The 24,592-nt window shown below is 38.7% G+C and overlaps 1 protein-coding gene across 2 annotated transcripts in view; it reads right to left on the bottom strand.

Annotated features, from left to right (window-relative positions):
- The window catches only part of slc12a5a (solute carrier family 12 member 5a), a gene marked incomplete in the record, with an annotated part of 148,271 nt that overhangs the window by 10,379 nt on the left and 113,300 nt on the right, over positions 1–24,592 (bottom strand). For both annotated transcript variants that reach the window (XM_036211983.1, XM_036211984.1), the window contains 15 exon segments: positions 759–954; positions 2,082–2,250; positions 2,522–2,626; positions 3,141–3,260; positions 3,334–3,432; positions 4,571–4,689; positions 4,798–4,972; positions 5,090–5,147; positions 5,816–5,914; positions 5,995–6,162; positions 7,027–7,238; positions 7,474–7,721; positions 9,605–9,735; positions 10,345–10,399; positions 22,080–22,226. In XM_036211983.1, coding sequence (XP_036067876.1) covers positions 759–954; positions 2,082–2,250; positions 2,522–2,626; positions 3,141–3,260; positions 3,334–3,432; positions 4,571–4,689; positions 4,798–4,972; positions 5,090–5,147; positions 5,816–5,914; positions 5,995–6,162; positions 7,027–7,238; positions 7,474–7,721; positions 9,605–9,735; positions 10,345–10,399; positions 22,080–22,226 — 2,101 coding nt within the window.

The raw sequence follows: 24,592 nt of genomic DNA, 5'->3' as shown, positions 1-24,592 counted from the left end.
TTTTCCATTCGTGATTCATTCCTCAGATTGTATTCTCAACAGAACAAGATTGGATCATCTAAATGAATCCAACGAGTGGCTAAATTTAAACCTCACGTGAAGCCACAGAAACCAAAGCAATGTATTTTCCCATCAGTTGAAGAAGTTCAGGATTTTTTTAATGTGAAATCAGCAGCACATTGATGACTTCTAAAGCCCAAGCATCTCAGCGCCTGCTGTGTGATGATATGTGGTCTTCAGCAGTCGAGTTCTCGAATGCTTCCTCTTTCTAATAAAACTTTGCATCACAAGCCATTAAATATCCACCAGGAGTGACGTTTCCCAGGTTGCTTGGCTATAAGGGTGCCACTTGAAGTCACTTAGCTCTTCTTCACAAGCCAGTTTGCAGCAAAAGCATTTGTAAATGTAGCCCGCATAAATAGATGCATGATGTTATTTTAGTCCTTTGGCGATGTGTTTGACAGAAACACTCAGATTCAGCAAGGAAGAGGCGTGTCCTCGTTCTTTGGTCCATACAGAGCACGCTTTCGCTCGAATACCTCCTGTTTCTAAAATGCTGTCCTTTATGACAGTACAAGATTTTTTAATAACATGTCAAGCAACTAAAAACCTTAAAAAGGAAAAGATGTTTCTCTAACCACACTGGATATTTAAACAACAACTGCTTTCACTTGAAGATTAATGAAAGTAAAGGCCGAAAAACAAAACTTTATGGCTACACATAAGGCAACATATAGTTTACGCTCTGGTCTACGCACCGATCAAGTTCCTCCAGGTCTGGTGATCATCTGCTTGCTTCCAGTTGCGAGGCCAGGAGACCAGAACGGCATTGTGTTTCAGGCCCCCCAGCCCGCTGGCCTGGAGCAGATGGGACGTGGCGTCACGGAGGTTGGAGGATACGGTCACCTGGCAGAAGCCCTTCACCTTCTCGGTCTCCATCAGTTTACGCAGAGACTAGAGGGGTCAGCAGAGAAAATAAATGCAACCAAAAAACAAGGAAGGATATTGATATTCACTATTATCAATGTGATGCAGCATTTGCAAGAATTATGAATGAATTCCAAGTATACAGAAACATAGGAATTAAACAGGAAAAAAGCAGATAGTGACCAAAAAATATTCTTAACCTCACCTAATGTAAAAGATTTGATTAAAAAAGTTTAAAAGTTGTGCCTCGAATCTGTTTTTCTGCAAGCATAAATGTACGTTTACCCTCAATTTTGTTTCTTGTGGTACAAAATAAACATGTTGTGATTAATTTTAAAGAACCACTCCAATGAAAACAGTATTTTAATTCTTGTAACCTTTTCTGATGATGGAGGGCGTAAAGAAAATTAGCTTATAGCTGTGATATAGACACTGCTACAGCAAGCCACAAGCTCCCTGCTCTGCTCCATTCTGATGCATTTGCTGGTAGACGACTAGATCCATGATGTCCTAGACCAGAGGTCAGCAACCTTTCACAATAAAAGAGCCATTTGGGTCAGCTTCCTACAGACCGAAACCCAGTGAGAGCCACTAAAGTCCCATGTCCCTCTTTAGAAAAACACACTTTATTAATGATTAATTATTTCATAGCTTTAAAATACTTACAATAATTGAAGTGTGATTTTTATTCTCTATATAACAATTTTTATTTATTTTAATATTACAGCAGCACACACAAGTTATTTTCAAAATAAAACACCCAAATAAGTGTGTCTAATAATATCCTCCTGTTACAAATTTACCTTAAGTTTTAGAGCAAGTTAAGTCTAACATGTTATTTTCTATTATTATGACTTTTGAGGTGCCTTCTTCATTATCTGACAAGTTAGAAATCTGAACAGAAATGACTAAACTAAATAAACTCAAGTAAATTAACCAAAACTACATTATTTATTCAGATGAGTATAATTTATTTCAAAGCCAGAAGCCACAATGGAGGGATAAAAGAGAAGCCTCAGGTTGCTGACCCCTAAAGACCCATGTCCTAGACAGACACAGGTTTTTTGACTTTGGCTAAAAACTGCATAATCATAATGAAAAAAACCAATGGGAACGCTTAGCTCAAAAGATGATTGGAGTGAACCTTTCCTTACCTGCTCTGCACGCTGGGCTTGTTCGTAGTTCTCCAAATAGGTGCCCTCGAGAGCGGTCCCAACGATGGTCAGACCTTTGCCGGCCTTCAGCTGGTTGGTGAGAGACAGCAGGCGAGGCTGCTCCACGTTTTGCTCTGCGTCTGTGCTAACCAGCACCAGCAGCTGCGGCCTATGGGGCGGGCAAAGCAGAGAGCAGAAGAAGAAGAAGAAGTGAAGCAGACCCAGACAGAAAAGAAAGATGAAGAGTCAGAATGGAAGGCGGTAAAATGGCAGATTTAGTTAGCCATTTCACAGGCCTTACTGGAGAAGTAAGTCAGAGAAAAACAGCAGGAAAAAGGTTCATTTGTTAATATTTTGACAACTGTGACAGCTCCACATGCACATCCGTCGCAATCAGGATAACACGGCAGAGAAAGTGCCCGTGTGTTTGCGCGCCGTACCTCCAGTTCTTGGTGTGCGGCGGACCTTCCTCCAGCCGCATGAGAGCGTAACGCGCAGCGCTCAGAGACAGACCACGGATACCGTCGCCCCATTCTTTCTCAGCACTGTGACACACACACAATCAGTGCCAATCAGTGTTTGTTAGTCAAAACATGAACAGCAGTTCCGCAGCCTCAGTGAATTTCAGAAGTGACAGTGATACAGTCAACCCACTGAAATGAATCCACTTTAAGACGAAAATCTGACAGCGCGCAAAGTGTTTAAAGATCACTGGTAAAGTGACTCAGTACAAAGCACTTAGATGTGTGTGTATTGTAGCCTTACAGCAGCAACCACATTGTTTCACTAAAGTTCCTGTTATTGGAATTTAAGCCAAAAAGTACCAGTTTTCCTTTAACCTCTTGACACACATTGATGCAAATATACATCAAACCACTTCATCTCAAAATGTACCCTAATTTAGTAAATACAAGAAAAGCAGAAACATAAATTAATTTGTATGGAAATAAATTCAGGCATCAAAGGGTTAAATTCTGCAGAAGAAAAAAAAACGGATTGCCGGCATAAAAAATACAAACACAATCAAATCTATTCCTCCAAAAGCTGCAGTGGACTCACCCTGCAAACTCAATGTACTTGTAGATGGAGCCTGCAATCACCATTGCGACAATGGCATAGTACCAAGAGCAGAGAAACATCAAAGTGAGGCACAAGCTCATCCCCAGAAAGGACAGAGCCCTGCAGAGCAGAAAACAAACTTAGACACGTTTCAAACACAGCTGCCGCCGGACCCTGCAGATGCTTATCTCACCAGTGGTAGAACTTGAAGCGAGGTCTCCAGTTTGGAGTCCTCAGCAGCGTCTGAAGGGCACATGCCAGGTTCACAAACATGTAGCACATCAGGAAGAACCTGCAGGGCACATGTTTACAGCATGTTATGCATCAAAAAGATTTACCAACAACAATGTTGAGTCATCTTAAAGATCCACTCCAATGAAAATTATCTTTTTTTAACATTTTCTTATAGCATTTTTATCATAATAGAGGACCTATAAATTTATAATTAGACTGCACTTCTGTGTATTTCTTAATTCAAATCAGGAGCAAATGAAAACCAGATGCTTGAAAATCCTCAGACTAATGATGCAGCTACTGAAATGGGCGTGTCAAAGTCTCCTCTCACGATTAGGAGAGCGAGACATGATTAGCATTCAACACTTGCGCTGTAGGAAATTAAAATCCCGGCTCAGAACTGTACAACTGGACTGAGCCAATTTTGCTCGACATTATTTTTGCGCCGCTAATGCTAGCTTGAGGTTATAAGCTAGCGGTTGAACTTGCAAACAAAGCTGTCAATGACAGGGAGGGGGCAGGTAGCTCTGTTTCAACAGTCCCACCCACAACTCAGAATTGTATTTCTAAGACAAAGCCTTTTTTTTTAGCTAAAAACTGTTTAATCATGATTAAAAAGTCACTGGAAGAATAGATGAAACTGCATGATGAATTAGGAGTAGATGAAAACTCGGGTTTGTGACGCAGCAGCTGCAATGCATCAAAGTCTCCCTGCTCCAATTCGAACGCATCCACTTATAGACAAATACTTCCACCGCCGTCTTCTGGCTCAAAACTGTGTGGCTGGATATCTCTGATATTGCTTGCCTTTTTTTTTTTTTTGCTACGCTAATGTTAGCTTGAACTTGTGAGGTGCTTTAAGCTAGCAGGTAGAGAGTAAACAAAGTGCTGATGGGAAATGAAAAACTTTTGCAGCACAACTAAGGTCATAACTAACTGCTGCGCTGCTGAAAATATGTCTAGAAAAACAAAACAGGCCTTTTGATTTTTGCTAAAAACCAAATTATCATAGTTAAAAGTCCACTGGGAATAAAATGCTTCAATCACCAAGATGAAGTTGTCTTCAGAAAAATGATTGTTATTGTAACCTAAAATAAATTCACAGCCTGCAAAACCTGCATTTCCATGTAGAAAAACAGTCCCATCTTTCTGTCCTTTATGGGAAAAATAAATAAAAGTTCCAGTTTTCTTCTTACATGGAGAGGATTGGAGCCACTGAATCCAGGGAGGCGATCAGGATGCCGCTCTCACAAATACAGGCTGTGAGCAGCAGGGACCATGTTGGTTCACCGTTGGCCTTTCCATGTCCAAAGATCTGGAGGATTGATACGACAAAAGACATCATCAAATTTGCAGTTTATTGCTATTATAGGGCGTATTTTGATCTTTGTCTGATTAGATTAAACATTCCAGCGGGACTGACTCGGAGAGCTGGCACGATGCCGTCTTTGGCGATGGCCTGCAGGAGTCGAGGAGCTCCCGTCAAGCTCTGGAGGCCCGCCCCACAGGTGGAGAAGAACGAACCAATCACAATCACCCATGGCGACGGCCAGGCTAAAGTACCGATCACCAAGTTCCCATGAACACCCTCTCCAAACCTGACAGAGATCAACAGGCACACTTAGATGTCATAAACAACATTTTTAAGTAGAATAAAGGGAATAATGACACTTTGTTTTTTTAGATCCACATTAGGTGAACAAGAACTGACTTACTTGTCCCGGAGGACAACGCCCTCAATGCAGGCACCAAACAGAATCACACTGGACATGTCTGAGCGGTTGTGGATGAGGAAATTAAAGTAATTGCACGGACGACTGGCGTGTCTAACAATTGCTCACACATAAATTAGTTAACTTCATTTTTTGGAAAACACACGAGTCGTATTACATTAGAATATTGTAGACTTCAATGACACTGTAAAATATTCAGCTTTATTAACTTACGCCTGCAAAGACAGATGCATGATGCAATTACGCAAGGTTTAATACAATCTGTGAGGACCACAAGCTGATTATTTAGAGATTCCCAGGAAAATATCCGAGGTAGCTGCCTCAGAATTCTTTTTGTTATAAATCAAGTTTAGCAGCTTTTGTATAAATTTGATTGTTCCATGCTTTAATAAATACAATAAAATGAGTTTTTTTCAATAAGCAGAAGAAGTGCACATGCTTGATCATTTAGTAGATTTAAACTGGCACCATTGCAGTTTAGCTTTTCCAATTTTAACATACTGACCTTTACTTAATAATGTCCCAGCAGGCCTATGAGAGTAGTTTTTTTTTTACTGCAACTGCGACAAAGTTGTCAGTCGTAGCAAATGTCATCAAACTACTTAATACATGCAGTTAATAAGTTGAAATACTTAAAGTTCATGAAGTTAAAGTGCTGTTTTGGGAAAAGTGTGTTGTTCTTTGCAGGGATCATCAGCAGGAGGATACAGACAGTGGAGGTGGTGGTGATGGCCGCGATGGTTCCAATGGGAATTGACTTTTGAGCGTCACGCAGATCCCCAGAGCGGTTGGAGCCGGCCATGATTCCTGGAGGGAAACAAAAAGAAAGTAATAGATTAACAAATTGAATCAAGTTGAATTATATAAACTGTTACTTAACGAATCACCTGTTACTGATGGGAAGTAAATCCCAACCAGCAGTGTGAAAAAGCTGGTGATGTCAGCCAACACGTAGCGGTTAGCATTGGTTAGAGGGTCGTCCGGGTCCTCAACTGACTCCATGTTTCTCCTGTCAATCAAGTCTCCCTTCTCGTAATAGGTTCCAAACAAGTTCTCTGGAATGACAATGAAAGGTTTTAAGGTAAAATAAAATAAAAGAAGAAACCAAAGCAGCATAAACACAATCATGACATTCAGAGTTCTCTTGTTTATCACAGGAGATACGCTCTAAAAATAATCTGCAGAAGCTGAATCTGCAAAGTAGGATTACTAATCTTTTAAGGCTGTAAAAACCCTAACTATAGACACTTTATACAAATTTCTCTGACTGAACATTTCACACTTTTCTCTCTTGTTTAAATTCTCAATGTTAAAATTTTTCATAAAAGACAAGTCCAGTAATATGGAATGATTAAAAAAAGATCTGATGGCGATCAAAGACTGATGTAACTCTGTCAAACAACACATAATGTACACAGCACGAAGGAGGTTAATGGACATGATCAACAACCAATCAGGACGCAGAGCAGAGTGAGCTGTAAGAAAAGAAAAACATTCAAAATACCTGTGAAATATATCTGTGAAACAGCAAGATCATGAAAGATGAATACAGTGTATTCATAATCATTCATCATATTATTGATGGAATTTAATCTGAAGATTTAAACAAAAAAGGCAAAAAGAGTCATAAAAACTACATATACTGCATATATATATATATATATATATATGTATGTATATTTACATTATATCTTCAAATATTAAGTAAAATCTTTAGTTTCCTGGAAGTATCAGATATGAAACAACCAAAGTTTATCAAAAAAAGTAGAAAAATAATTATATAAATTACAATAAATGACAAAAAGTTAAGCAAATAAAATATCTTGCAAAAAACTTTTAGCTTTTTTATATTTTACAAGTGAAACATCAATGAAATTTCTCTGTTAAAAAAAAAAATCATTGACAAAAGACAGACTGACCTGCCAGGATTCCACTGGTGATCCCGGGAATCCCCTGGATCTGAGTCACATTGTTGGCGGCAAAGTACGAGTCGCAGGTCGCATTGAGAAAAGGCGAGTCACAAAACAGGCGCCAGAGCTGGGTGGTGACCGTCCCGTTAGCCGTCTCTACAGTCTTGGCGCAAACATCAAAGGCCTTTGACATCAACGTGCGATTTCCAAGAAGACACACTCTGCAGGACACACAAGAAGGTTTATTAAAGCCTTTATAATAAATGATGTTTTTACAGCCTATTTATGTTTTAGAGTCAAAAATATCAAGGAGGGGAAATAAGATAAATCTTGCTTAAAAATGTCCAGTAATGATCTCTTCTTGCCTTAATTAGCTTGCTTTCACAACTATAGTAAATTTTTGTGTTAAAGTTAACAATAGTATCTAGTTTACGAAAGTGTTTTGCTTCAACTTACGGGAAAACTGGAGGTTCGATGCCCGTCTTGATGACGCCGGCATAAACGGCCAAGATGGAGAGGATGACGCAGGCCAGAAACACCAGGGCCAGCTTGTTGACGTATTTCACGCCGACAAAGACAACGGTGGCCATGGAGGTCAACAGGATGGTCCCGTACACGCGCATGTTGTTCAGCAGGGCGGCCTCTGCTTCAGCACCCTCCAGGCCCTCCAGGGGAAAGATGGCCGCTTTGGGCGCTATGTAGATCTGTGGCAGAGTCATCATCGCACTGTCTTAATGTACATTTATTCATCCATGAACCAAGTAACTTTAACTGAGGAGTCTAAATCTGTCGTTCAAGGTCATTTTAATGCCATGAAATTATAAAATGCCTATGTTGTGATAGGGTTGTAAAGTGAGAAATTCAGAGCCACAAATCTGTTTTTTTTTGTTACTAATTGTTCTCAAAGCTTGCAGCAGTACAGACTTATATTTCACTTGAATATAAATATTTTAGTTCTTATTAACTCAGTAAATACACCAAAGTTAGCCAAAAGGCTTTTTTTAACTGCTGTCCTTAAAAAAGTGGTAAAATTGTCAACCTAAAAACAGAGGTAAATTACAACAAATTAATGATGTGAAAATACATGAGAATTAAAAAATTAAATCAACATTTTAAAATGGTTTAACTCAATGCAAATATAAAAGAACTGTAGTAATTGACATTATTTAAGACATACATGACTTGGGGATTAAAATAATTGTCATTTTTCAAAATATCCAACTATAAAAACAATTTTAACATAATATTTTTTTAATATAGTGAACCCATAATTTGCCTTCACTGTCTCTAGTCAGCTTTAAAAGATTCACATCAAAGCTTTTATACCGAAATCACAAGAGCATATGTTTATCACTGAAAAAAAAGGTTAGTTACCACAGGAATTTACAGAAATCTGAAAAGAGCAAACAAAGACTTGTGGTTCAGTTAGGATTTTTGGCTGGAGAAGCTGGTCAGATGCTAATAACAACATATCACTAGGCAAACAAATCTCCTGCCTCACTGTGAAGCGTTCATGCTTCCTAAAATAGCAGCTTCAGCTTGTGTTCTTGGCCTGGTTGGAAGGAAGAAACATATTCAAAGCAGTCTTCCTCAGATCCGCTGCTCACAATTCAGCAGGGATTTCCATCTTACAATGGAAACTAAGCTAGCACTCACCCAGAAGACAGAATTAACCTTCAGCCATGATTGAACCGTTACATGCAACCAGGAGAACACATGACATGAAAATGACATCAAATAGTAGAAGGATAGCGGTGGATTGGAAGCGTTTCCGTGGAATGATCTTGGTCCTCTGTGAAGGCTTTGATCTCGAGGTAATGCGGTGTTTATATAATTACCCCATAAGCTTTGCAGAGCTGCAGATTGCAGAGGAAGAGATGTACGGTAGAGGGCAGAATGAGATGAGAAAGAGGAAGAGGATAGAGATGAAGGCCAGGACGAAACATGACGGCATGTGTTGAAATGATCACACTGAAGAACCTAAACTCTTGGGCTAAGATGTACAAAACAATTATCTAAATTTGATATTGCAACAAATTCCTCTTATTTTTTTTAGGTCTGTTATCATGAATTACCGGATTAATATTCCTTGTGTCTTTTACAAGCACTTTCCTGGCTCCTTTTGATTGTTAACACATATTTTTTTCCATTATCCACGAATAAACAAAAATCTAAACCAATCTGAGGTTTGTAGGCAGGATTAAAAATGTCCAAATCATCAGGAAAAAGAAAAAAATAGGCCAAAACAAACCCAACTACCTTTAGAAGGTGAAAAAGTAAATATAGAACAATGCATTGCAGCAAATTCCTGTTAATTTAGAATGACAGAGTGACAAAACAACAGGTGAAACCTGCTGCTTTAATGACTCGGCCTGATTAAAATATTTTTTAGACCCAGTAGAAGTAGAAATCACTTGCTTGTGCTCCCACACATATTCTTGTGTTCCCAGCTGCTTCATTAAAGTCCCGCAGCACAAATAAATCCTCTCCTACAAAGAAGACGTGACATGATGATGGTTTTGTCCTTGTAAATGACACACACACACACACACGTGGCCACGATCACATGAGGAGCGGGTGTTCTTACCAGGAGTAGCTCGATGGCTCCCAGGATGTACATGGCTCCAGCATAGGTGGTTCCCAGGTAGAAACAGATCCCCACAGCTCCCCCAAACTCAGGGCCCAGCGAGCGGGAGATCATGTAGTAGGAGCCCCCAGCTACACGCAGAAACACATCCAGTGAATTCACTTTTACCTTAGGAAAAAAGGTGCAACTTTGATCTTTAATACACTAATTTACCACTCTAATCTTAACGTTGTGCTTTTGTTTTTGTGTGCAGACACATGCAAATTAAATAATTGACCTTGGATAAATAGAGCTTAATCAGCACTTTCCAGCTACAACTGTCTGCCTCTAGTTATAAGGCAGACAGTTATAATTGGTTTGTAGATCCATGCTCCTTCACAAGCCTGTAATTTGCCCTCCTGCTGCATGAACAGCATCCGCTAGGACGCAGGTCATCATTACAACGCAACTCCACTATACAAAATGTAGCTGCAATGCACATTGTGTCTTCATACTGATTCCAATGTGCAGATCTCGATGCCCACGACAGGCGTTTGGCTGATGCTCTATTTTGTGTAAATAACGTTGTGCGGTGATGACGGCAAAGTGCACAAGATCGCAGACTAAAAGCTCATAATGTTTCTGAAGAAATCAAGCTGCGCACGGATTAATGTGCCAAAAGCAATCAGGGAAAGGAGAAATTTAGAAGTAGACAGCTTCAAACAGTGATGACTCTGTGGTGCCGGCGTCTGCTCACCCACCTGGCACTACTCCATTGGTGGCGATGGCGCTCATCGAGATGGCAGTCAGCATGGTCTACGTAGGGAAGGAAGGGAACAAAAGTAGATGGTGTTTATCAGATTATACTCCATGAGGAAACAGCCGCTCTCCAATTATTTGGCTCAAAAACCCCAAAAGTCGCATTCATTAATGTCTTGTGTTTAGTTATTCACTAAATCTTAATGTACTTGATTCAGAAAAAATTATAATTTATTTCCATCACTTTCAAATCATCATGTAATAAAAAGAAAAGGACAAAGAGCATTAAAACTCCTCTGCTCGCTGCTCTGAAACTCAGAGAATGAAGGTGCAGCTGTGGTTTGAGCTAAATGCTTATGCCAGCATGCAGAAAACATTCATGACGGCGATGAATGCTGACGTGCCTGTGGGTACAGTGAACCCGACTGTACCCACAGGCTACATTAGGTAATTATCCCTAAACTGAGAGTACAGCACAGGCTGGGACTTTGATGTGTCCAGAATGTACACAGAGATGAATTAAATAAAGCATTTAATTTATGACAACATACCACTTTAGTGCTAATATTTTCTGAATGATCTGCTCATGAAACAGATGCAAAATTGATTCTTAAAATAAAAAAATGTAAAAGCAATTCAAAAACATTGTTTTTTTTTTTTTAAATGTAAAGATTCACCCTTACAGAACTTCAAAGTTCCAAAGTTGTTCAGTTTATTTATTTGTCATGTGTAAACAGGTCCCTATATCTCAGGGGTCTGCTATCTGTAACACCAAAGAGCCTTTTGGTCCAGTTTTTTACTGACCAAACCCAAGCATGACCCACTTCCTCCTTTAGAAAAATACATTTTATTTTTTATTTATGTGGCCAATAATCCATTCGTTTATAAATGTAGCTTTCAAATATTTACAACAATGTGTTGTATTTTCTATAAATAACAACTTAAACTTTTTTGTGACAGTAGCACATGCAAGTTCCTTTCAAAATAAAATACGACCTCTTTAACTTAATTAAAAATTCAAGAAAACCAAGTCAAACATAGAATTTTCTATTGTTACAAAAAAACTAGATGCTTTTGTGCAGCACTGATTAGAATGTGTGCATAACTTTTACATTCATTCAAATTATTATTATTTTATTTTATATTTATACATTTCCAGTAGTCTTTTAATTTTATTATCCAATTTTTAGCCAAAATCAAAAAGCCTGTGTTGTTTTTAAGACATATTTTTCTGCAGAGGTAATTTATAGCTTTGTTTTTTGGTGGAACAGAAATGATTCAGTCCTTGAAGCATCCCATAACTAATTCCACTGGTCTGGAGCTCCATGTTGGCTAATGTAAAAATGCATTCATCAGTGTATAATGCAGAAAGTATAAAAAAGCCTTCACTTAGTATAAAACCCCTTCATTTAGGACCTTAGTTGTTAGTGCAGAAGTTAATTCTGCTCATTTCTCATCAGCGCTAGGTTTACTCTCTTTTCCACTAGCTTATAGCACCTCACAAGCACAAGCTAACATTGCGAAAATACAAGAAGAGCAATTTCAGAGCTAGCCAGCCGTACAGTTTTCAGCCACATGGTAGCTCAGATGAAGAAAATGAAGACATTCATGGATTTGTTTGTCTGTAAGTGGATGAAACAACATTGTAGTGGAGAAAGGAGACTTTGGCCCTTCAATGGCAGTTGCTGCGTCACAAACCCGTGCTTTTCAAACTGGAAGTTTTTATCTACTCCTGAATAAAGAAATACTCAGAAATTGAGTTTTAGTCTTACATTATTTTATACATATCCTCCATCATTGCAAAATGCTCCAAGAACGTGCTAAAAACACCAACAACACAATTTTCATTGGAGTGGGTCTTAAAAGCCAAAGAGCTACTACAATGGAGGTATAAAATAAGCTGCATCCAGCTCTGGAGCTTTAGATTGCAGACTCTTGCTATAACCAAACAGGCTTTAAAATAGAAATGTAACAAATAGATCAATATTTGATTTAATCTTGTTGAATCGATTAAAAAATTGAATGGCAAACTTGTAAATCAAACTAAAATCAATTGTTCTGCATTGATCTGATCCTCTAGTCTGCAGTTACTAAATCTGATTAACTGATAGGCAACATGGTAGCAATTAGAAATACTGTATTTCATAGTAAAGTTTTGTCGAAGACAAAAAATAAGATTATTTAGAGTCACAAAAGAGGCCTCATGATAATAATAAAAAAACATTTTTTTGACTTAATAAAGAAACGAAATCCTGAACTGTTTCAAAGTAATAAACTCCCGTGTGAAGGTAAGAGCAGCCGACAGTTTACAGCTATGCTAAAGCGTCCTTGCTCTTTGACTCTAACTCTAATGAAAGTGTGGTACTTGGGTGGAAGAAAAGCATCACGAGGAAAGCAAGGGCATGCTTGAGTGGAGCTGCCTATGAGACTGACAGTATGCACCCACTGCCCTGCAGAGAAAGGAGAGGCAGAGATGTGTGCAGAAAGCAAAAGAACAGGCCTCCAAAAAAAAAAAAAAAAAATTAAAGTGGGAAGTCGTGATTGTGATTGAGACAGAGAAAGAAACAGGGTGTGTTTGACAGTTCAAAGGTGGCGTTAACATTTCATTATTCCCTCGAATGACACAGCTCAGTTTCTGAGTGTCTTCTCCATTGTCTTCCATGAAAGAGGCAGACAGATAAGTAGAAGGAGATGTGAAAAGAGGCTAGTATGAGACAGCACCCCCTTCTAAAAGCTCCTAATTTTCTTTTGACACTGCGACAAAGCTCTGCCTTCATCACAATATGCAAATGTGTTTTTTCTACAAGTTTTCATACATAAAAATAGGATTACTGAGCTTATTCCTGCTGAGTAAACTTAACAACAACCTTAAGTGTATTTTATAGAATTATTCATTTTATGACTGCTCCTGCTTTCAACATTAAACCCACTGTTATGTAAGCTACTTTCAGCCACAAGCACATTACATTCTTCTTTGTGAAGACTATAATGTGGTTAGTGTCACCTTTGGGCCCGGTGGGCTGATGATCAGAACTGACGAGTGTGCCCAGCACTGTTTGTCTGTCTAATCTGGTCATAATGAGGCCACAAGCCCTTCTCCCATCACTGCAGATAAGACAGTAATTGTTTAAGTGTTTTATCTGATGTGGGAAGCAGCCATGCAAAGGTAACCAGCTGCATACCTAATCAGAGGATTCCACGCAGATGTAAAGGGAAGGCAGCGATGGACTGATTTAGACCGCTAGGACAGTCTAAGAGGATTAGGACACACGATCAAGGAGGAACTGAATTCTATATCGTGACTGACTCCATGGCTAATTTTGCCCAAATTATGCTGTGGGCGGCAGAAGAAGCCCAAATCATTACTCCTCCTCCACTGTGCAAGACAGTTATGAAGAAGCTTTCAAGCTAATGAGCCGTGCATGTGTCAAATGTGGCACTCCGCATTAAGTATCTCTAATCTATTTTAGTCTTTCCAAAATATATTATCACTGGAGGGCTGGTTTTCTCAACATGGCATTAGCAGACTCCTGAATACTGACTAAAACACCTGAGTTTGCATTTTAAGTATTAAAAAAAAGAAATTTAATAAGTGATGCAGTTTTTATTCAGTTTAATATGTTATTAGGGACTATATCACATATTTTGTTAAATAAAGTTATTGTTTTTTTTCAGTTATGGCACCCTCTACTGGAAAACAATTACAGTAAACCAAATATGTGATGGTATAATATACAATGGTACATGTTGAGGTTGCATTTGCGCCAAGGATCTCTGAACTTTAGAAGTATAAAGTCAGTATACGTCTAGATTTTTGTTATCTTTGCACTCATAAGTTTATCGGTACAGAACTCTATGGGTCTAGTAAAACCTTTCAGCCTCCATTCAGTGGTTTTACTGAAGAACTTGTGATGTCAAGAACAAGTGAAGCCTCCCACCAGTACAGGGAATACCAGCCAAGAAGATGCCATCAGCCAACAATGAGGTGAGGACTGGGAGGAAGTGTAGGGCTGAGGGAGAGGCATAGGTTGTGTAGTCACGGGTAACTGGTAAAGCTGGCTTAAGTTTAAAAACTCTAATAGGCAAAGTCTGAGGCTGGAAGACATCACCAAATTCAGAAAGAAGTCTGTTGAAGGAAGAGCAAGTGAGCAAGACAGTGGGGCTTAGGGATTGACTGGCTTGGACAAAGCAGCAGGGCAGTCTGTGGGGCATCATGACACGGGCCAATATCAGCTGTGAAGATTTCTACTGTGTTCACTTTCTCATCCAGAGTGTTAACGGCATCCTGCCAGGTCTAGCCATCTCCCTGAATCCATTGGGCAAGATCTAATTAGCAGGCCAACTAGGATTTGAAGAAGGACTCTTAACATCTTATAAGCAGCTGTGCAAAAGCTCTTGCACTGGTTATCAGTGGGACCATGACCAAGAGCTAAAGGCAGTGGAAGAAAACATATGTACTGCAATCATCTTCTGTGAGTACCACCTAGAACCAAAGAGAAGTTTATTTCTTTTTAAAGTTGGAACCCAATGACAGCAAAGGACAAAGTCAGGACTCTACGATACAGCTGCTGGTTGGCCGCTGCAAGTTGATCCTGGGAAGCAATTGAAGTTTCCTTAAAACAGGGGTGTCCAAAGTCAGTCCTCCTGCTGGTTTTCCAGAAATCCTGCCTTATCTGCTGCTGATTATCTGTATCAGGTATGTTTAGCCATTAAGGAGCGTCAATGGCGAGTTGGTTGGAAAACATGTAGGACACCGGCCCTTGAGGACTGACTTTGGACACTCCTGCCTTAGAATGTTGATGCAACATCACTCTTGCCAGACATACTCATCATTATCAGTACAACTAAAACAGTTGATTATGCTAAAACCTACAGTAGAAAAAGCAAATTCAAAAGACATACCAAGAAAACCCTTGAAGTACCAGGAGTTAGTGAAGAAATAATTGAAAGGGGGCTGACCTATTGTGAGCCAAAAAATGTGGGCAGGATGTTCATTCTACAACCAATCGGCCGTAACAGAAGCGTTTAAGAAGAAGGCTATCCGATCTGTGTGGGTGGAGCAAGGTGACTGTGGATTGAGACGGCTGGTTCATGGGGGGCTGCTGCTGGAACACAAGTTGGGGTCTGATCAACCTCAGTGGGGATGCATGGATTAGGGTGTCTGATGTTGAAAGACCTGAAATGCCACAAAGCCCCATGTCACATCAAAGGTAGTCCATCCCAGCGCGTCCTGTCAATGTCTTTAGTGGAAAACTTTACCAATGGTTTAAAATAGTATTCTGGTAGAAATACAGCTCAGTATTTCTTTCTGTAACCAGTTGATTAACACAAGTCTTGTCTTTCTTTAATATTTTATTAGTGTGGAATACTTTGTTTTTGAAGGTTGGTGCATTAGCCCCATTCTTTCAGGACTATACGGCCCGATCCGAATTCTTCCCTTCTTCCTTCCCCTTCACTTATCAGTCCAAACGGAGGATGATGAAAAAATAGTGTCTAATATTTTGGACGGACTTTCGTTGGATTATGTCATCAATATCACCAGTCCGCTAGCATTAACGCAGAGCGTCCAGCGCTCGAATATACATAACAACAGCAGTTTTATAACTTTAAAAAGGTCACGCTACAACAAAAAGTTATTACTTACATTTAAATATAAACTCCTGGGGTTCAGAGCACACCCACATGAAGAAAAACTCTTCTCAGTGCGACGCGGATTACTCTCGTGATGGTGGACTTTGAACCCCTCCGTTTGGAGGGTAAAACTTAAAAAATAATAATCCGGACACGACTCTGACTTTAACTGCCTCTTCAAATCAGGGGGAAGGGAGAAGGGGAGTATTCGGATGGGGCCCAAATCCCTTCATTTTCTTAAAACACGGTTTCAAGGTTGTGTGAGATAAAGGCACATTTTTTAATGCTACCTCCGTCTCCAAATTTATTTTTTCTGAAGCTAGATGCTTTTTTTTAAACCGTCATTCATTTTCCTGGATATTTTCTGAGAGCTTTTGGATGTGTTGTCAAATTAGGGATCATGTGAGATTAGCTGCTAAAATGAATCTTGTAACGCACACCGAGTTGATTTCACTCCTATAAAACCTTCCAGCTTCAGAGATTCAGCTTTGCAGAAATGACAGCTGCACTTGAAAAGCCTAAGTACTCTTTCAGTACAGAATGTCTTTTAACTTTCAACTTTGAAAAAATAAATGCAGACAAAATCCCTCAAACTTGGATTCCGTCAGGCATACTGTGTCTAGTTTGGGGTCCAGGCTCAACACCATTATCATTTCCTCTCAGCAGAAGCTCTTCACTGCTGAAGACATGAGCTTGCTGCCCATGAAATGCTAACAAGCGTTAATCTGAGGACAGCCTGTCATCTTTTTCCATCGCTTTTTATTTTTACCTCGCCTTCTCTCTCTAATGTAAAACAAGCGTTTCATAAGCAAGATAAACAGATTTGCTGCCATTAGGGCTTGCACATCAGTATCAGTCATAACTACGCTTTAATGTTGCATTATTATCCAATCAGAGTTTGTTATACCATGAAATGCGATAGCAAATGGGGAAAATCGAATTTACTGTTAGCAAGTTTTTTGCTCATGCTCATTTCCAGGCTTCTCGACAAGAATAGAAGAATAGAAAAATAAGTTTGGGAACATTTTTGAACTTCCTTAGTCTTAAACCTGCTGCTATTTCATTATTGATCTAGATTGGCAGGTCAACCTTAAGCAAAGTCACAATTCTATAGTTTAGTTATTTTAAGGTCTTAGTTGTTATAAAACCTGATGAAAAGTGGGTGACATTGATGAAGACAGATCTAAAGAATTTGAATTAAATGGATAAAACAAATAATAAAAACTCTTCCTCACAACACTTTGAATGACTGGTTGGATTTTTACAACTCTAACTTGTTTCTGTTGTCCATATAAAAACACAATTCATGTGCAAACACACAAAAAAAAATGTTACTTTTCTTATAACACTTATAAGTCTTTCTGATTGTTGCTTAATTCTACTTTTCAGAATAAAATCGGAACTTTATCAAAGCGTGTTTGCTAAAAGGCAAAACCTAATGAGAAAGTTGTAACTTTAGCTAAAGAAGTAAAGCACAACATCTTTTAGGCAACGATTAATTCCAGATGAGAGCTTTTTTGAAGCTCTTTCTGTGCTTTTTTTCTGATTTAATGAGCTACATTTACATGGCAGGAGTGACTTCAGTTGAAAATGAACTGAAAATGAGGCTTTGCCTCAAATGAAATCAAGGACATGCTGTTTTAAGACAAGACAAAGAAGTATTTGTTGGGGTTCATCACTGGTAGTGATACAGAGGGAGTTGACCAGTGTAGCTGATCACTGTGACCAGAGTTAAATAATTGTGAGAACTGATTGATACGCTCTCATTAACGTCAGTTATCAAATATAAGAGAGATCATAAAAAGAATATACATCTTTCTTTGTAAGTCTAACCATAAACAAAGATAAAAAACAAAAGTTAGGACAAAAAAAATTGATTTTTCCTCGTTTAATCTATTTAGGCAATTAAAGGCCAATTTACTCTTCCGATGATCTCACGTCTGACTCACCAGCAAATCAGTGGACAGGCAGTAAAGCTGCCCTGTTCTGCTGCCAGTATCTTTTTTCCCAATGACCCAGAGCCTGTGGCCTGTTTTATTGTCCCACTTTCAGTTTATGTGGGCGGGTTAACATGGTGACGGTGTGAGAGTCTTTCTCTCCCGTGCCATGTTCTCTGTTCAACCTGGAGTCAGTGCTTCCAAACTCGCATGTAGCCACAGGCCTCGAGCTTCTGAACATGCCAGCAGACAGCCTGAGATTAGGCTGCCTTACCATCTGCTCCATCCACATGGGGTACAACAGCACATGACTTGCATATCAGACAAACCGACAGTTTTCCTCAAAAAACGTCTGAATGCGAGGGAAAAAAAAAATAAAACTCAGTGTTAACTTGTGCAACACAAAATGAAACATTTTTTAAGAGCGTCCTTCTTTGCCCCATCTCTGATTTTAAGGATGACTTCAACCTGAAGGGACGAGTGAGCTCTGTTGTATCCTTAATTGACCTCAGGGCCTCAGAGCAGAGATGAAACTGTTTTGGAGAGGTTAGATTCTGCCTTTAGAGGCTCCTTCATTACCATGCTCCATTACACCAACGGAGAGTGGTTTTGAAAAGACTATTAGTTTATATCTAATTGTATAGTAAAAGCCTATTTTGGGGGTGCTTTTTATCACTTGAAATTCAGAAGGGGGCACTGATGAAGGTCAAGTTTATTTATTGAAAATAAACGGAATCTATATCTCAAATTGACACAGTGAGCAGAAATTGATCATGCGGGGACGGAGAAAAGGTCTGAGGAAGGCAGACGAAGGTAAAACAGGCCAAGAAGCGGACGACAACACTTAGCATTTAAATGAGTTATGACCGAGGCCAGACAGCCCTTATTCCTGCAGAGTTTAGAGTCAAGACCTGGAAGTAACGACGGAGGCGAAACAACAGATTCATTTGCATCGAGAATATTAAATCTCATCTGCCTTTCAGACTTTTCTGCATTCATTATGTGGGATATAAACGCTAAACCCAACAGATGTTTGAATAAATTGGCAAAGAGAAAGCTGGAGAGCTCCGACTGCCGGTTTTGTGTGTAGATTCATAGGTAATGTCAAAGCAGGTGCTCACACAGGTACATCCTTCTTTTAATAAAGATTCCTAAAGTCTTGAGGAGTGCTGAGCTTTATTAATGCTCTGTCAAACAAATAACCGGGTGAGCGTTCGTCAACAGCGGATATGTGCAGCTGGGATTGAGCGCCTAATGAAATGCGCGCCGTCAGTGTTATCCCATCATTTGAATAAAATATGGGGTCATGCTGTTTGCTATCAAGCTCTGCAGAATGCGTGACTCCTTTACAAGTCAAGTCCTGTGGCTTTCAGTCAGGTGGGGATCATTGCATACACGCAAGGCGCGCACACACATGCCGACACACACAAGCAGCCTCCAGAGGTTTGGGTGGTTATGTGTTATGTAAGAAGCTCAGAAGGAGAGAGGCGGGGGTTTCTCACACACCATTCATGCTGAGGCTTATCGCCCCAGGGCTCTGCTGTGAGCATGTGAGACTGATAATAGATGTGTGTGTGTCAGTATGTGTGTGTGGCTAGCAAAAAAAAAAGCAAGAAAATATATTTTTGATGGTTTGGTACTTGCTCTGAAACCTTAGAGTTAATGTGCATGTGTTTGTGTTTCTGTGTGAGCACAGGAAATAGAGCAAGAAAAGTAATTCTGTGTGCTTTCTGACCTCCTGTCAAATTAGGTCTAATCTAGCTTTGATCTTTAAGACTTATTTTTCTGCTCTATTTTTAGCCATAAATGAAAGACAATGTTTTTTCAGGCGTTTAAAAGGAAATCTCTACTAGAAATTCAACTAAATTGACTTGTTTGTATAATTGAAATGTCAAAAATAAAATATGCTTTAACAACTATTACCAAAAGAACAAGATATCAGCAGATTTTATACAACGTAATTTTGCAATTCTTATATTGTTCTCAAAATTTCTGCACAAAACAAACTGTGCTCTCTCTGTTTACCATTTCAAAGCCCGCTTTATACTGTCACACAGAAACATGATTTGGAAAGGATGTGCGTCTGTGCAGGCAACTTTGCCATGGCTGGGATTTGAGGGGGTTGTTCTATAAATACACTCCGTGCTAGAGGAGAATCTAGGTTGCACAAACACTTAGGCATTCCAACGTACAGATCTGCCATAGCGCACATAAAATATCAGTGAAAGAAGAAAGCGAGCGAGACGGATGCATCTCGACACTTGTGCTTGTTCACAAAGAAACTGTCATATAAAATAAGTATCAGAATATCCATTAAAACATTGAAATGCGGCATGCCTGAAATGGGTCCTTTAAAATTAGATACTGTCATATTTTCACAGAAAAGACATTCAGAATCAGGAGACTTTACTATTATATTAGGAGAAATTCCTTAACTGCATGTTCTTTGTAATAACTCACCGTCATTCGAGACCGTTAGACCTTCAGGAAAAATGTTCAATATATGTGCAAAAATTCAACATGCCGACTCAAAAGGCTTCCCAGAGGACATAAAGGCACAGAGTTGTCATTAGAGTAGGAACTCTGTCTTGGTGTCCCTCTAAGGCCACACATAAACGTAAGCTTTATTGCAAGCTGATATTGATGTCTAATTTAAAAAAAACATTTTGAACATCCAACATGGGGACCAGTGGGTACTTCATATATTTATAAGGGCATCTAATTGGTCATTTTATAACTTGAATCACTTGCAAAATGGAAAAAATATCATGAAAAAATAGGATTAGCATGAACAAACTAAAATACAGGTAATAGAGCAAGAATAGTTATCCTGACAAAATATAGTGACTACAGGTATAGGAAAATATCATTAAGTTTAAAATGCAGACCAGGCGATATTTAATTAATTATTTATGGGGGTCCTTTAGCAGCTTGTTTTACATTTTTTTTTCTTATGCTGAAAAATGCTTTATTGTGGAAACAAACGATGTTGACTTTTGGAACAAAAATTTCTTAATTTACGAAAAAGGAAAAACACTATGACTTGGCTTGAGCAAAAACAACTTGTACTGTACTTTCCGGAATACAGGTTTCAGTTTTTTTTAATAGTTTAGCCAGGAGCGACTTACTTGTGTGTTTTTTTTTGTTTTGTTTTTTAGACATAAATAAGCTCATATATTTGCTATTCTCCCAGTAAACACTCGTTGTCCTTTAGCAGTTGTTTCCTCGAACAACCACTAGAGGGCGCTGCATCTGAGTGTATTTGCCCCTCACAGTGACAGAAGAAGTGTCGTCCTAAACAAACATGGAAGAGAATCTGACTGTTTTCCTCTTAAGCTTTTACATTTTTCGAATACACACCAAAAGATTAGTATTCTTGTTTTAATTTATTTGTTTATTTATTTTTTAGTTATGCTGAACTTGGCGGATTTGTTCTGAAATATCAGAATTTTCTCCCAAAAGTGCAACTTTTACACCAGAGCGATTTAGAAATGGTTTCTGTCTTCTTAATTAGACATTTTTTACTCTTTCGACTTATACTCTGGAAAATACAGTATATGATGCAGTTGCAGTGCTTAATGTTGTGATCATTAAAAAAAGGAATTTTACCATTTTATTACAATGAATTAATACCCAGGTTGATACTTATTGTTTCGTGAGCCAGGTATCGCGATCCATATCGTATCGGCAGACTGTTGCCAATACACACCACTAATGGTGACATTTATTTCTCTATTGAAGTCTATGGGGTTTTGGCTTCTTGGAGACGCGGGTTCTTCTTATTTGAAACTCGAGGGAGGTGGCCTCCCTCAGTCCAGTTCTCATTTACAGTCAGTGGCACAAACAGGATATTTGAGTTTTTTCAGTTTGGGTGTAAAATCTTAACAAAAATTGTCATTAGCGCACAATTCCAACTAATTATTTTAGAATGCTGTAAAGTTCATGAAAGTGAGTAAATCTGACATCTACACTTAAAAGATTTATTGTTACTGTCTAGAATATTTTACAGCTTTTAGGAAGGGGTTTCAGAACGTTTTACTGCTAACAGGAAAGCATAGATCTATGAACAGACTTTTACAGATGTTATGATCATGTTCTCCCTTACTCTAATTGATGGTGTAATAAATTGGGGACTTTAAGACTAACCTGGACTTAAACGAGAGACTTACCGTGGCACAGCACATGAAAACGATGATAAATGTCCCGATGACGCCTCCAATTCCCACCAACCACGTCATCCTGAGGAAGAGGATCACTCCGAAGATGTTCTGGATGCACGGAAGATAGACACCCATCAGAGTGCCGAGCTGGGGTGCCTGAAGAAAAAAAAAACATTAAGATATATCTCTTAAAATAAATGTCGCAAAATTATTCAAGCAGAGACATTCATACATCATTGATAACTTTTTTTTAAATATAATTGATGGGTATAAAGGATTTTTCCCTACATAATACTAAAGTTGAACTTTACTTTACACAGTATGAGACATTCAGCCTGAACGCTTCATTCGTCACACTGCTGCAAGGCTCAGTTGTCAGCTGTGCTGCACTGACTGACTGATTCCTGCTGCATTCTGGCACACGAGTCTCCATGAAAGCCAAACACATCAGCTGTGTATGCTGGGAAGCGTGTAATGCAGACCTGCTGCAGCTGAAGTGTCCCCCTCTTTTTTAAAACAAGCAAAAAGAACCGTGACCACATAGAAAAAAGCCAACAGACAGGCGCATCAGGGCTAAATAAGATATTACCTTAAAGGCAGTTATTTCATGCTGTCATTTATACTTTCTCATCAATTAGAACTTCAGCTCTTTTTTGGGGAGGGGGTTAAAATAGTTATTTGGTTTATCTTCTAACCTTTTGATTTGTCTTTTCCTATGTTTAAAGTTAGGAAATCTGCTAATAAATCATTTTATTTCAAGAAATATAAAGTAGAATTAATGTATTTTGATCGTTTATTTTTATTCTCATACATCCCTCAAAAAGAACATTGTGACCTAAAGTCTGAAAAGATGCTTTGAACCAGTAAAATAAGGAAAACGATGATATTAGAGGACATTGTTCAGATTTTGAGTAGATCAATTTGTTGTGGTTTGATTTGCTTCTTGTTTTTCAAACCATTTCTCAGCACAAAATCAGTTTCAAGGTGTTCTATTGAAGGCAGTCAGTGATACTTTTGACACTGAACCTGCATTCCATCATAATTGTTATTGATGAACAGGCTTCACTTCCTTCCTGAAGGCTTTCATCTTTTTTGTGTTGGCCAATATTAATCATGAAGGACATGCCCTGACCACTCCACAAAGGAAAACATCTATGTCTTGCTCAAGGCCCGTCTGCTCAAAGCTGGCTTTTTATGCCAAAAGGCAGCGAGAACACTTTCCTGAGATTAAAAACCCCACATTTCAACCGAAGATCACAAAACACAGCGCATCAACACAGACAGGTGTGTCCACCTAATTGGAATTTTTGTTACTGAGGAACTTCTGAATCATATGTCCTCGGTGATGAGTACAGTTTAAGAAAAAAAGGATAAAAAACCACAACAAACAACCTGAAATGAAAAGAGCGAGTTACATGGCAAACATCCCAAAACCCGTCCAGTCAGAACCATTTAAATAGACAGGCAGCTGTTTAATCTGTAGACAAGGTTACAAGAGTGTTTAATGGAGTTGAGATTTTTTTTTTTTAATCGCATTACGCAGCATCTGTCTGAATGTTTAGGTTTTATATGACAGTGTCACATCAGAAAACTGTAGCATAATGTTGAAAATAGAAAGAACATTACATAAGCTTAGATAAAGGCATAATTAAAATGTATCAGCACTTCATGGACGGTTTATGGGTACAAAAAGTTTCAGATTGCTTCCAGTTTTGCACATTGTGATATACAGTTTAAAAAATTAATAATTGTGCTGCAATAAACTTTGATTTTGTTGCTTGGAGAAGAAAAAACATGCGATCACATCGAGTTTTTAGAACACAGATAATATTTGTTTTCAGGGAGCAGGCCCTACATCTGCATGCACGCAGAGCATGTCCAAACAGGTCGAACAAATGCAATTATTCTTCAATTTCCTTTACGTAAACAAGACGACACCCGCTTACACCTCTAATTAGCAAACTTAGAACTTCAGCTGTGAGACCAATTACTTCATAAGAAGCATGTAATTTAGAAAAATATTATTTACGTCCTTAAATGTTTAACATGCGACACAAGCTTTTAATAAACATGAAACAATCAGCACATAACCACGGCTAATGACAGGAATGGATATGGAGTCACCCACACCTCCTCATTAAATTAAAATACACTGTTCTACAGAGCTGTTGGTGCTCGTCGAGTCTGGAGGGAACCTTTGAATCAATAACTAATCGAGCTTCCCGTGATTGCACAGGTAAAGTGAAGGGAAGTTGATTGGTTTATTCTCCAACAAAAATTCAGCTCTGGACTTTTGTAATATATAATGATACTTGGTTCTTGACAATTGGACTGTAAAAAATCATTAATAAATTAAATATTTAATTTAGTATGAGTACCTTTCTATATTTGTTGTGGCTCAACTCAATATTTCACTCCTTTAAGATAGGGCTGCTACAAGCGATTATTTTAGTAGTCGACCAATCACCGATTATTTTCTGATTAGTCAGCTAATCAGGTCATGCATAAACATTAGCTTAAAA

Source organism: Oryzias melastigma, linkage group LG5, assembly GCF_002922805.2.
Source record: "Oryzias melastigma strain HK-1 linkage group LG5, ASM292280v2, whole genome shotgun sequence".
NCBI lineage: Eukaryota > Metazoa > Chordata > Actinopteri > Beloniformes > Adrianichthyidae > Oryzias > Oryzias melastigma.
The sequence above is the reverse complement of the archived record's forward strand: the minus strand, read 5'-3'. Positions and strand labels throughout refer to the sequence as shown.